General features: G+C 47.3%; 1 protein-coding gene across 1 annotated transcript in view; it reads left to right on the top strand.

Annotated features, from left to right (window-relative positions):
• Positions 1–12,577, top strand: part of CYSTM1 (cysteine rich transmembrane module containing 1) — a 53,824-nt gene extending 41,247 nt beyond the window's left edge. Inside the window, exon 3 of the mRNA XM_016166338.2 lies at positions 12,104–12,577. Coding sequence (XP_016021824.1) covers positions 12,104–12,210 — 107 coding nt within the window. The 3' untranslated portion in view covers positions 12,211–12,577. The remainder of the gene's footprint in view (positions 1–12,103) is intronic.
• The last annotated feature ends 334 nt before the right edge of the window (positions 12,578–12,911 follow it).

Genomic DNA, 12,911 nt, shown 5'->3' with positions numbered 1-12,911 from the left:
GCTTTTACAAATCTTGGAATTGTGTATTTTCTTAGCCCCTGCCCCCCGTTTTTTTTTTTCTATTGGTCTCTTTTCTGTGTTATTTTCTTACTGATTTGTAGGTAATCTTTAAATATTTCACACACTATTTGTCACTCGTATAGGCTTGCAAATATCTTCACCCTGTCTCTTAACCTTACAGAATATTTTCTAGTATGAAAAATTTTAAATGTCATGTTTATCAATCTTTCCTTCATGCTTTGTGTATTTTAGTCTTTGAAAAATCATTTTCTATTCCAAGTTCATAAAGATAAGTCTATATTTTCTTCTAAAATTTTTTCACATAGAATCTTTAGATTCATTTTGATAGCCCTAACACCATTTATTGATTAGGTCATCCTTTCTCCTTTGATTTGAAATGAGATTTGTCATATATACCAGGTTCCCATATACTGGGCTAGAAGCAGGAGTCTGGTAGGCTAAACACCTTCCCTAACCCCAGCACGTGCATGCACACATACCCATTGTTTGTCTTCAGAATTTTCTTGGCTGTTCTTGGCCTTTCACTCTTTAATCTGGATTTTAGGATGAGTGTGTCAGTTTCTATGGAAAACTACCATGTTTGGCTTTAACTGGAATGACATGTAATTTAGAGAGTAATTGGAGAAGAGTTGACATATTTACAAGATTGTCTTCCTATTTTGAACATGGTATCTATTTTTGTGTTCTTTTATATCTTTAAATAAAGTCACATAATTTTCTTCACATTGCTTTTGCATATCCTTTGTTTTAAAACTGTATTTCTTCTGAGGTACATTATAGTTTTAATGTACCTTTTATGAACAAATTATTTTTTAATATTACATTTTTGACAAAAATAATTTCTTCAGTGGGGTCACAATTAGAAGAATCTAACCCAGTTTTATCACAGCATTGCCTTTGGGGCACCTTTAAACTGTGGGGAGGGTAGTTCTTCAACTCACCCACGCATACTCCCAGAACCAGCCTCAGTCTACAAGGACCAACGTTCATTCAATAAATACCAAACAACTCCACTGTGGTAGGTGATGGACCACACAGAACAGACCCCATACCTGCCCTCATAGGGCTTACACTGTAGGGAGGGAACCAGACATTAAATAATTCCATGTCATAACTGAGTCTACTTTCCTGTGAAGAGAAGATATGTATTACTATGAAAACATAAAAGGGGGACCATCTTGCACAGTTTGGGAGAGATCTGAAAGATGAATAGGTGCTAATAGGCAAAATGGTTGTAGGAAGAGCAGGTGCAAAGGCCCAATGGCAGGAGAGACATGGCTCATTTGAGAAACTAGAAGAGAAAACTGGTGTGGCAGAGAGCAATGGGATGTTGAGAAATGGGTAGGAGCAAGACAGAGGCTCATAGCTCCTACCAGGGATTTTGATTTTTCTGTGAGTGGTGGAAAGCCACTGAAGGGATCTCAAACCAAGGTATGACCTGATCAGATTTGCATTTTTTAAGAGATCCCTTTGGCTTTTGCATAGAGAATGGTTTGGAAGGGGGCTCAAGTTCACATGGTGATGATGGAGAGACATGACTGCATCTGAGATATTTGGAAGTAAAATCAACAGAGCTTGGTGACGAGTTGGATGTAGGACTGAGAGAGTCAGGGATGACTCCTGGGCTTCTGACTAGAACTAAATGCCTAGTAGTGCTATTTGTGGATGCTGGAGACAAGGGAAAGGAACCATATTTGGTTGGGAAGAAGAAAATCAAGTTGAGCTCTGAACATATTAGAATGTGGTGTCAAGATGTCTATGAGGCATTCAAGTGGAGATGTCACATAAGCAGTTGTATATATACCTGGAACATGGAGGAGAGGCTGGGCTGGGGATATAAATATGGACAGCACTGGCATATTGGTGGTAATTGGAACTGTGGGAGTAAATGAGATCAAGTTGCATAGAAGTATGGAAGGAACAGAAAAGGTGGCATTGTTAGGGCTGATCTTTAAGGAGATGGTGAACCTGCAAAGGAGTCAAAGATGGAAAGTGGAGGCAATTTGTATTAAGGAGGGAGTAATCAGTAACATCAAATGTTGCAGGGAGGTCAGGTAAGAACTCAGAGATGTCTACTGGACTGAGCCACACTATTGTCATGGAGCGGTAGACTTCTCTCTAGTTTCTGTTCTGTGAAGGTCATCAATTGAGGAAAAGACAAGACTGCAGGACCAGAAGACAGGGCTCCTCTGGCCTGGAGGAAGGCAGACATTTGTGTAGGCACAGAAGGGATAAGCTCAGAGGGGCAAAGAACCCACTGGGTATGAAGGCTCAGAACCCCTGCTAAACTGGAGAGAAGCGTGCAACACAACATCAGGTCTAGAAAGGCCAGACAGGTAAAGAAAGGAGTCTGGCTAATGGCACTCAGCTTCAAACCCAATTAGAGAAGATATCGCTCCACAAGCAGAATGTGTCTGCTGGGGTGGTGGTTGGAGGGTCCAGCACATAGATAAGCAAGCATGTGACCATCCATGCTCTGGGGAGGCTCTTCTTAACAGCAGCCACAATGTAGGTCTTCCAGGACCACCACTGCAGACTTACTGATAGTTTTCAGATTTTTCTAATATAAATCTTTTCAAACAATACTTTACATACAACTCCAGTAAGAGAAATAGATAATATGGAATTGTGGTTGAGGCAAAGAAGGACCACCCCTTACTCTTTTTATGGAACCTGGGGACCCTAGGAATATATCTGATAGCCTTTGGTCGTTCCGGATTTTCCAGCACATTTGGCCAAGGGAGATTCGGGCTGGACAGGATTTGCCTGGAACGTCCTTCTGGGACACTCACTGCCTTGCAAGCTAAATCATCAGTGTGTAACTGCTGGTGTATTTTGTGAAGATCCTGTGGGTACTTTATTGCTGTTTTTTTTTTTCCCTACTTTTTGGTGATTATAAATTTATGTGCAGAGTTTTTGTATGAACATACGTTTTCATTTCTCTGAGGGAAATGGAATACCCAGGAGTGAAATTTCTGGACATGATTGAGTGTACATTTAAGAAACTGCTGCTGTTTTTCAGAGTGGGGGTGCCATTTAGCATTCCCATCAGTAACGAAGTTCTAGTTACTCTGTATCTGTTGATACTGTCAGTACTTTTTCATTTTAACCATTCCGATAAGTGTAATAGTAGTATCTCATTGTGGTTTTAATTTGCATTTTTTAAATAGCTAATGATGTCGTCATATCCTTGTTTGCCATCCTTATACCCTTTTGGTGAAGTGCTTTTCAAGTTTGCTCACTTTTAAATTGAGTTTTCTTACTGTGAAGTTTTGAGTCTTTATATATTCTACATACAAGTCCTTTGTTGGCAGTTATCCCCTTAACAGTGTCTTCCATGGAGCAAAAGTTTTGAATTTTGATTAAGTTCAATCTTTTTTTTTTTTTTCCTTTTCTTTTCTAGAGCATGCTTTTGATGTCAGGTCTGAGAACTCTTTGCCTAACCCCAGGTCATGAAAATTCTCTTCTGTGTTTTCTTCTAAAAGTTTTATAGTTTTATGTTTTACATCCTAATCTATGGCCCATTTTGGCTATTTTTTTATATATATAAAATAGATGGTTTAAAATGATTGAGATTTTTAGGTTTTTACATGCTTCCAACTTTATTCTTTTTCGTAATTGTTTTATTCTAGTTTTCTTGCCTTTCCATAAATTTTAGAATTATTTTATCAACAAAAGATACTGCTAGGATTTTGATTAAATCTATAGCTCATTATGGGGCCTGATGGGTATTTCAGTGGGATTGCTTGCTCGCTCTTATGTGCCATAGCCTTTAATAACACAAGGCAGCCTGTTCCTTCCTTTGCTGCGCTGTGATTATTCCAGAGTTAAAAGCCAAGCATATGGCTGATTACATTGGTGTCTTCTGAAGTTTGGCAGTAAATGAGGTGTGGTCTATATCACATTGGATAGGACTTGTGGGCTAGTCCATGTTCTGGGTTAGGTGAGCCACTGCCATTCACAGCCTTGCTCTCCTCAAGTCTCATTCTGAGCAGGTTGTGAGCAAGACTGTGTGCCACTTACCAGCCATTAGAGGATTCTCCTTGCCTTGGGGTGTTTACACCCCTGCCACATGGTCACAGAACTGTTATGTGTTCGGCATGATCAGATTTTTTTCTCTAGATTTTCCTTAGTTTCTTCTGCCTGACATTGCAACCCCGCTCATACTTATTTCTCCAAAAATTACATTAGAAATACATTCATGACAGTGAATTCCTTCCTCCCTTCTGCTATAGCAATGTTACCCATGACATCAGGGCTTCTCAAACTTGTTGACCCCTCTCCCCTACATTCTACAGTGACATCTTCCCCAGGTCTGGCCTGTCTGAGGCAGTAGTACAACCTTCCAGCTTTTGCACAGGCTGCTGAGGAATCACCTGTTGGTTGTGTTCTCATCCTGTGTGCTCCTGCCCATTACTGCCCTTCCATCCTTCCCCCAACTTCGGGATAAAAGAAAAACTGCTTTCTACTCTCCAAACTAGGCAGGAAACATGGGCTATTCTAAGATGTCTCGTCCCCTCTGGGTATATGAGATCACTCACTAAAGTCTTATGCAGAAGTGGAGCTGTCACCCTAGTAAACCAATTGAGGCTGCCTTTTTGGCGGCATGAAAGGCTCTCGGTTATCTCTTCAGATTTACAAAAACAAACAAACAAACCCTAAAATTATCTGTCAGTCTCATAAACTCATCTGGATAGAGCCCCTTTCCCAAGTCTGTGGATGTGCAAGGTCCCTGTGCTCTCTGAGCCTGGGGGGATGGCTGCCAGGCCAGCAACTGTAACATAAATGCTCGCCCAGAATGGCTGGCCCCTCAGTTCTTTGGTTCTATAGACTAAATAGTGCAGTGTCTATCAAATAATGAAGGATAACGTTTGAAATGTACTATATGATCGCACCATTTAAGAATCCCCATGATGGAACTTTCCTGCTTGTAAATTGAGATCTTTCTCTTCTTGACCTTAGTGATACCTTTGTCCTTCTCACAATTTCTCATGTTATTTAAGGCAACAGCTTCCACAGCTGCCTTTCCTTCCTGCAGAGGAGGAAGCAGCAGCTCTAAGAGGTCAAGGGGCTTCCCCAGAGTCTCCCAGTAATGGCAGATGAGAGCCAGGACTGCAGCTCGGGGCTGCCCTACTCCCGACTTGGTAACAGGGATGCAGGCCCTGGTTCTGACCTCTTTTCTTGTTGGTACTAGTGGGGGCAGGGGGCTTATTTTCTCTATGTAATTTTAGTGGCGTGAGTTCCATCTTCCCACTTGTAGCACAGCATGGTCTTTACTCGAAAGTATCTTTGGTCAGCTTCCAGCACTGCAGTGCTGCATGAAGAAACTGACGTGCACTTGTGCGTTCCCTGCTCAGGCTCCTCAGCAGCCCTCTTGCTTTTGCAGCATCTCCATTTGGGAGGTGGGGGATCAGGCAGGAGGGTGCTGTTTTCACTCTGATGTTCTGTGACTACGGACAAAAAATGCTGTCAGCTCCCTTACCCCATTTCTGCATTTTTCCTAGACTGAAAAGCAGACTGGAGAGAGCTACCTTGTCCCCAGAGAATTTAGTCCCGTCTCTGAGACTGAATGTACAAGGCCACTAGTCTAACTGGAATTTTTGAGATTCGGTTGTGGGCTGATCACATTTGATTGTTTGCCCGCCCCGCCCCCCAGGTATGAGAACACTCTTCAGTTTTTAGCTTTTTAAATGTGTACATCCCTTCTAACGTGGCGTTTTTCATAGCTTCATATCCTGTTCCTCCTACAGACCTTGATGTCTGTGTTGTTTTAATGACAGCCAGGCTCATCACATCTAGGCAAATGCTCACTTACTATGTGTGCTGGTTTCCTTACTCCTTTTATATAAGGAAATGGGATGTTTCTGAATATCTCACCCTCTCCAGTCTGAGGGGTCACAGCAGCTGAAGGTGTGTGCATTCTGCCTCCCAGCCCCCAGCACACACAGCCTCTCCCCCAGATTGTTTCTTTCCCTTTCACCTGTGAGCAGCTGTGCTAAGTGTGGCCTGCTAGTTCCACCATTTTTGTCACCCTGTGATGATTTGGGGCCACACATACAATACCAATTTGAGTATGGGTTGGTTGGAGGAGCCCCTCCGCACACAGACCCAAAATAAGCAAACAAATTTTGGGTGGTTTCTTTTGTAGTTTGTCATCACATTGTGGCTCATATATGAAGTCCTCCCTCCTTCAATTTACACCAGGCCCTGGCCAACCACTTTACATGGTCTTATGTTTCTGTCACAAAACATAGGTTTATAGGCACTACTTTTGCCTCCCCCCTGCCCCACTAGTGCCCCGCCTCGTTTTGCAAGTGAGAAGACTGGGACACAAGCTGTGACGTGTTCAGGGTCATAGCCTGTTCAGGGTCATAGCCTGTTGGTGGCAGTGTCAGGTTTGGAACTTGGGCAAGATCTCACCAGAGCCCATGTACATAGATACTGTCCTTAGACAATGAAGCAACCCAAAGGGTCAGTGGCCAAGGAAAGTCTGAAGTAGATCTGAGGGGGAGGGTCCCGGCACCCCTCTCCCCAGGCCCCAGGAGGTGCCTCGTTCGGGGCCAGCACACTCACTCGCCTGCCTGGAGACTGCCGAGTGGCTGTCGGGAGGGCCCCTGAAATTCATGGTCTCCCAGTTTACTGCTAGACCAGGTCATTCTGAGGTAATGGGCCCTGACTCTTTTGGGGACACATTGGATCAGGCCAAGAACTCTATCTTGCCCTCTTGCAGAGAGAGAAGAGAGGCCTTTCTCCCTCCACACGGCCACATTCCCAGGCACTGCAGCCAGGCTGCTGTCTGATTAGAAGCGAGCCTAATCTTGTGCAGAGAGCACACTGGGCCAGGAGGCAGGAGGGCTGGGTAACAACACAGGACCTGCCTTTGCTTCACTACACGATTTTAATCAAGTTACTTCCCTTCTTTAAGCTCAGCATCCTCTTCTTTATACTAAAGTGACAGGCCACCATGATCCCCAAGGCAGTTTCATCTGTAGTTCTACTAAGATGATCTCAGTTGTTCCAGGGTGTACATCCAACCCTGTCCTAGTGGTCCCAGCAGCTCTAATCTAAGAGTAGAGCCACAGGAGGTGATGGCAGTGTGGTCCTCCTTATCAGACTGGCACAACATCCAAGTGTACTTAACTGGTTTTGTTACTTATGAAAAATTTTGCTATCAGATCTACCCTTTATGGGACTGACTGGTGTGGACAGGGCTAAAGTGCAAGGCGGCCTGTGACTGAGCCCAAGGGTGGGGAGACTGGGTCCCACCCCTCCTCTGGACACTCTAGGTGAGATGGGCCTGGGGTTCCCTAGACTCATCAGCCTCTCGATGTCTGGCCTTGGTTGAGAGAGCAGCTTGGTTTTGTCTAGCGGCTGCATCCCGCACAAGGTGGTGGCAGCTGCACTTCTGTAGATCTCAGAACAGGGACCCACACACAGGTCAGCAAGCCTGCCCTTCCCAGTCCATGTAAACATCTGGCACTCACTGAGCGTGATGGCAGGCTGATCAGTTGGGTGGCAGTCAGTGATGTGTGAATGGGCAGGCGAACTGGCTGGCCAGCTCCCAGGCTGTTCTTGGAGTGGGTATTTTGGGACACTGAAGTAAGGGAGAGGAACAGAGACTTGAGAGACATGGCCTCACCTGACTCACAGCTTCACAGAAGAGACAGTGAGTCCAGAGCTGAGGCTACAGAGGGGGCATAAGGAATAGGGCGGGCGGAGGCCCAGGAGGCCTGAGGAAGAGCCCAGGCTGGGCCCTACCTATCCTGTCTCACTGTGGCAGAAGTGGAAAGTAGAAAACTTCCTAACCTTTCCTGCTCTTAACCTTCGGCCTCCTGTGAAAACCACACACCCTTGATCGCCTCTACTATTCCTAGCCACCCTTTTCCCCATTGCTCCCGGCCTCATATTTACCTGGTGCTCGGGGGCTTGAGAGCAGGTGACCCTGGGACACTGTCTTTAGGACATCTTTTCTCTCCAGTGCAGCCCCCTGTGCTGAGTAATAAATGATCACACTGCACTTGCAGATCCTAGGAAAGCTGAAGTGAACCCGCTTTGCCCGTGTGTGGAAGGGACAGGGTCCATCCTATGGCTATCCTGAGAGGTTATGTATTCCTAAAAGGCTTAGAGGTTTTCCCCTCCCCTCCTGCCTCTCAGTCTGAGCAGTATGAGGGCTATTCAGGCATCTTCTGATACCTCTGGAAAAGCTGGGCTGCTTCTGTTGGCCTAGACGCCCAAGGTGGGCTGAGGGCAGCTGAGCGAGCAGACTTCTTATTAGCCCTCCTGGGTTGTGACTGTGCATGGACGCATGTGCCATTAGGAGGGGCCTAATAAGTCTCCATTACCAGCACCTGATTAATCATTTAAAATGTCTGAGCTGAGCAAGTGAAGGTTTCAGATTCCAGAAAGGGGCTGACAGAGGAATTGGAGCCTTCAGCTAAGAAGGCCTTTCTCTGCTCACATTTCTTGCAAGTCATCTCTGCTCTGGCTCATTTGCTCATTGCCTGCCCAGAACCAGGTTTTGTGAATGGCCCCCCTGGGGATGCACGCAATGGTAGGATCCTAGAACTTTTGCCTGATGGTTGATGTGTCTGGCAGCCTAGGTTGTAGTGGGCTGGTGACCCTTGACAAGCAAGGGGTGATTCTAGAGAAGACCTCCAGGCTTAGTGGATGGGCAGTTGGGCACAGGGGACTGTATGTCTACATGCATCTTCCATCTGTCTTCTCTGCTTCCAGCACAGAGGCAAGAAGTAGGAGCCTTGGCCAGAAGCTGCTCAGCTCCTCCCAGAGTTGCTCAGCACCCAGGACTTGCCTGGGCTTTTCTGACCTAGTCTTGGTCAGACCTGTGTACTCAATTTCCCCCCCAACAGACACACACTTCCCAACCCTTTGCAACACCACCACACGGACTCTCACTGTTGAACTTGCATTCACGTGGCAAAGCTCTGAGTACCTGCTCTTCTGAAGGCCCCATCCTGGGCTAGGGCTGAGAACACTGGTGCCGAAGGGGTTTGGGGCAAAAGAGACAAGCCGGCGAAGGGTCCTCTGGACCTGATCTCCAACTCAACTGTAGTTTTCTGGGAACAGAGAGTCCCTTCTTGCCTGGGGCCAGGGCACAGGCTCCTGGCACTGGCTGAATAGGGTGATGTGGGCTAAGACAAGACAGCAATCTGTAAGGCCCTGCCGCTGTCCCCAGGCTGGCCACAGGGGGGCACTTGATCTCTGAAAAGCAGCTCAATCTGAGCAGCTCCTGCAGGGACAGGAGCTTCCTCCCACCCTCCCACTCCCCGCTGCTGAACTGACTGGAAGGGCAGTCCCTGCCCCCAGTCCCACCCCTTGCTCTTTGACCCTTCCCTCCTTTTCTAAACCTTTTATTTTGAAATGACTTACAGATGAATTGCAGAGATGGTAGTGTAATGTTTAACACCTTATATAACCATGGTTCTGCCCCCTTTTTATGCCCCATGTGGCCTGAGTAGGGAACACCTACCCTCGAATCTTCTCTGCCTCGGTTCCTGCTGGGTAACCAGCACTGCTAGTGAAACTTCAGTGCACATGGGTCCCCTGGCTTCAAGTACCCAGGGAGGGGGGTGTGGCCAAGGACCTGGGCGGCCAGGGCGGGAGCTCTTGGGCACATTCACCCATTGGGTGGCAAAGATGGGGACAGGTGGCAGAGCAGAAGGTAAGGAGCAGTGGCCCGCAGGGTGGGGCGGTAACCGGGGGCGGACTAGGCTATGCAGCTCAGTGCAGCAGACACCCCCTGGAGACGCAGTACCCGGCCCCTCCAGCTAGGTAAGGCGTCTAGGAAGACAGTTGTAAAATATGCCATTTCTGGGTCCCACCGTGGGTGCTATGAGAAACGGTGTGGCCTTCCTCAGAACTTTCTCTTGAGCCAGTTACCCCACTTTGGGTGACAGAAAAGCAAGAAAAATATAAGTCACTCTTCCTTCAGATACCCCCTACTTTACCACTCCACCGCTGCCCGCCCCACCTTCTCAACAGCTTGAGGGCAGAGGTTCTGTCCTCAGCTAATGGAAAGGAGAAAGTCATAAGGGCTTTGGAGGACTTGGTGTTCCAGGAAGTAGCTGACTCGGGTCCCTAAGATACATCCAGCACTAACCACCCATATCAAGGTTGACGCAGCCCTCTGGTCTAAAGTCCTCTGTTCTGTAGACTATTTCTACCCTCTGCAGGAACTGTCTGGGAGTAATGAGCTCGAAGTCCCTGGTTTCAGAGTATGTCATGTGAAATACACTCCGCCAAGGACAAACAACTAGAGGAGAAAGGTGACAGAGGAAGCAAGACTGGGAAATTTTTGTCTCCTAAGCTGCCTGAGTTCAGAGTTTCTGGGAGAAGAAGAGTGACAAGATGGGTGTCCCAATACCTGTGCCACAGGGCTGTGAAGACTGAGTGGTGCTGTGTATGGGAGGACTTCTCACACAGCAAGCCAACCTCGAGCTGGACCTCAGGCTGGATCAAGCAGGCTATTTCCGGAGCTGGTAGGGGAGGGGGGGCCCTTCTGTCCCAGGGACAGCAGAGCTAGTGGCCTGGCAGGGAGAATACAGGAAGGGATTACTCAAGAGGTCTGCAGCCAATTGTGTCCTTGGTTTCCCTATCCAGAGCTGCCCATGTGGATAGATGGCAGGTGACACCCTGCCTGGGGCTTTCCTGCTGTGGTGACCCCAGGGTCTGGAGTGCCCAGGCCTTCAGTGGGTGGGGTGGGCTGGGCTCTGGTGGTGTGAGGAAGGACTGTCATGGCGCCCATTCATTCCTGGTCCCTTTTCTATCCCAGTTAAACCTGGGCAAGACTGGCTTGCCAAAGGTCTTAGTTCAGAGCCTGCCTCTGGCTAGTCATAAGAGACCTAACGTCAGTGGACCTCGAGTTCCTTACCTATGAGTAGGAAAGCTGATAACACCTATCTCAAGGTGAGTGTTCGAACTAACCGGGTGATGTACCTTTTCAGGCCTCAGAACACAGAGCTGTCTCCTTTGACTAGGCTTCCCTGGTGGCGGGTCTTGTGTCCCAGACCCAGAACGACTTTGCCCATGTTGCTGAGTGGAACCAAATGAAAGCAGCTGAGATTAAACCTGTATCCAGAAAGAAGGGAAAGGGATGTCTGTGAAGGGCAACTGGAGGAACTGGGAAAGCTCCCTACTAACCCAGTGTATCCCAGCTACTACACCAGGCTCCGGAGAGGAGGCTGCTAGGAGAGGAGGTATAAAAATAGGTGCACAAAAACAGAACTGAAAGAAGACTGCCAAAGGACTGGTTTAATTTATGAGATTCACGTGTCCATGAATTTTCAAAAAGTTTAAAATCCTTACTGCATGTAACTGAGTTTGATGGTGGTGGTGGTTTTGAGATTTTCTTAAAAAGTGGCCACAGATTCTCTGAGGCAAGGCTGACCATCAGCCATTTTAAGTGTTTCCTTATGAGAAGAGGCTGATGTCAGCTACAAGTCAGCTCACAAGCAGAGAGTTGAGATCCTCTTGACCTGTGGATTTGCTGCATGCAGATCTCTTTAACAGAGTGCTAGGTTCTGACAGGGCTCAGATTTCTAACTCCATTCTGAGAAAAAGCAGGAGTGTCAGGCTCCAGCCATCCCTGGTTTTCATCCCTGCCTTCCACTGCTTTGTGTGAAAGTGTAGAGGTTGAGGCACATTCTACACTGTGCATTGCCCAGGTAAGAAAAACTAAGATTTCTGGTTACTCTTTTAGGTCCTAAAACCCATTTTTAGGAAATTATGGATACTCTTCTCAGGAGATGGCTGAGCTGTATCTGAAGGACCACCCCCGCGCCCCATGTCTCCTATAGGGTACAAGACATAGTGCTGCCTGGTTTATAAACCAAGTTGTGGGTTAGCCAGGTCTGGCCACCTTGGTGCGAGGTGGCTGTATAGGTCCCCTTGTGCTTGTCCCTGCAGGGATAAGTGTCCTGACAAGTTCAGCCACCCCTCCTCCATTCATCGTCTGCAACATAGGCACGAAGGCTGCAGCGGGCCTGCTAAGTGGCTTCGGTGCCGCAGCCCTCCCTCAGTCTGGGAGGGTTCGTGCCAGTTCATTCTCACCCTCTCTCCTCTCCAGTGTATGTGGTAGAAGACCAAAGAAGGGATGACCTGGGCCCGTCCACCTGCCTCACAGCCTGCTGGACTGCTCTCTGTTGCTGCTGTCTCTGGGATATGCTCACCTGACCAGCCCGGCCCTGCTGTCCTGCCAGCTCTGCTGCCACCTCCAACAGGTGTGCCCCATCTCTTCTGATTGCTGAAATAAATGACTAGCTCTGCACAGACACTTCTACCTTCAACACAGTGGGATTCTAGATTAGCAGGGGTTGCTGCTGTTTAATTCAGTGACTTGATCTTTCTAATGTTCAAAATCCTTTTCTTATTGGCCTTTCACAATGTGCTAAATGACTCATTTTTTTTGGCCAAAGGCTTGTGAAATATATATTTATAATTTTTAAATTATACAGTCAAGGTAGTGGCATAATGTAACATACCAATGAATGATTTCTCTGCTCATACCCTGTATGTTTCAATAAATTTGTCTAAACCTCAACTGTCTGAATTATTCCAGATAAAATCTAAGCCCTGGGCATCTCAGCTCGTGGCCGCTGCCCAACAGATGAGGGTTCAATTTACCTTTTCGCTCCAGTGGTTACACGAGCTGTGTGCGTTTACTGGAAGGTAGGTCCTGAGGCTGGGTGTCCTTCAGCCAGGTCATGGGGCCCTTGCTGAGCTAGTAGCCTCTCTCCTTAGTCCCACTCAGAGATGGGCTCACCAGGGAGCCATCCTCACTCTTAGTAATTGGGCCACCCAAGGCCTGCTCTGGAAGGAGAGCAGAAGCCCACAGGCAGGGCCAGATCCAAAGCTTTATTTTCCTGCTGTCCTCT

The sequence above is a fragment of the Rousettus aegyptiacus genome, unplaced genomic scaffold, assembly GCF_014176215.1.
Source record: "Rousettus aegyptiacus isolate mRouAeg1 unplaced genomic scaffold, mRouAeg1.p scaffold_m13_p_7, whole genome shotgun sequence".
NCBI lineage: Eukaryota > Metazoa > Chordata > Mammalia > Chiroptera > Pteropodidae > Rousettus > Rousettus aegyptiacus.
Note: the sequence above shows the minus strand (reverse complement) of the source record. Positions and strands in the feature narration are given on the sequence as shown.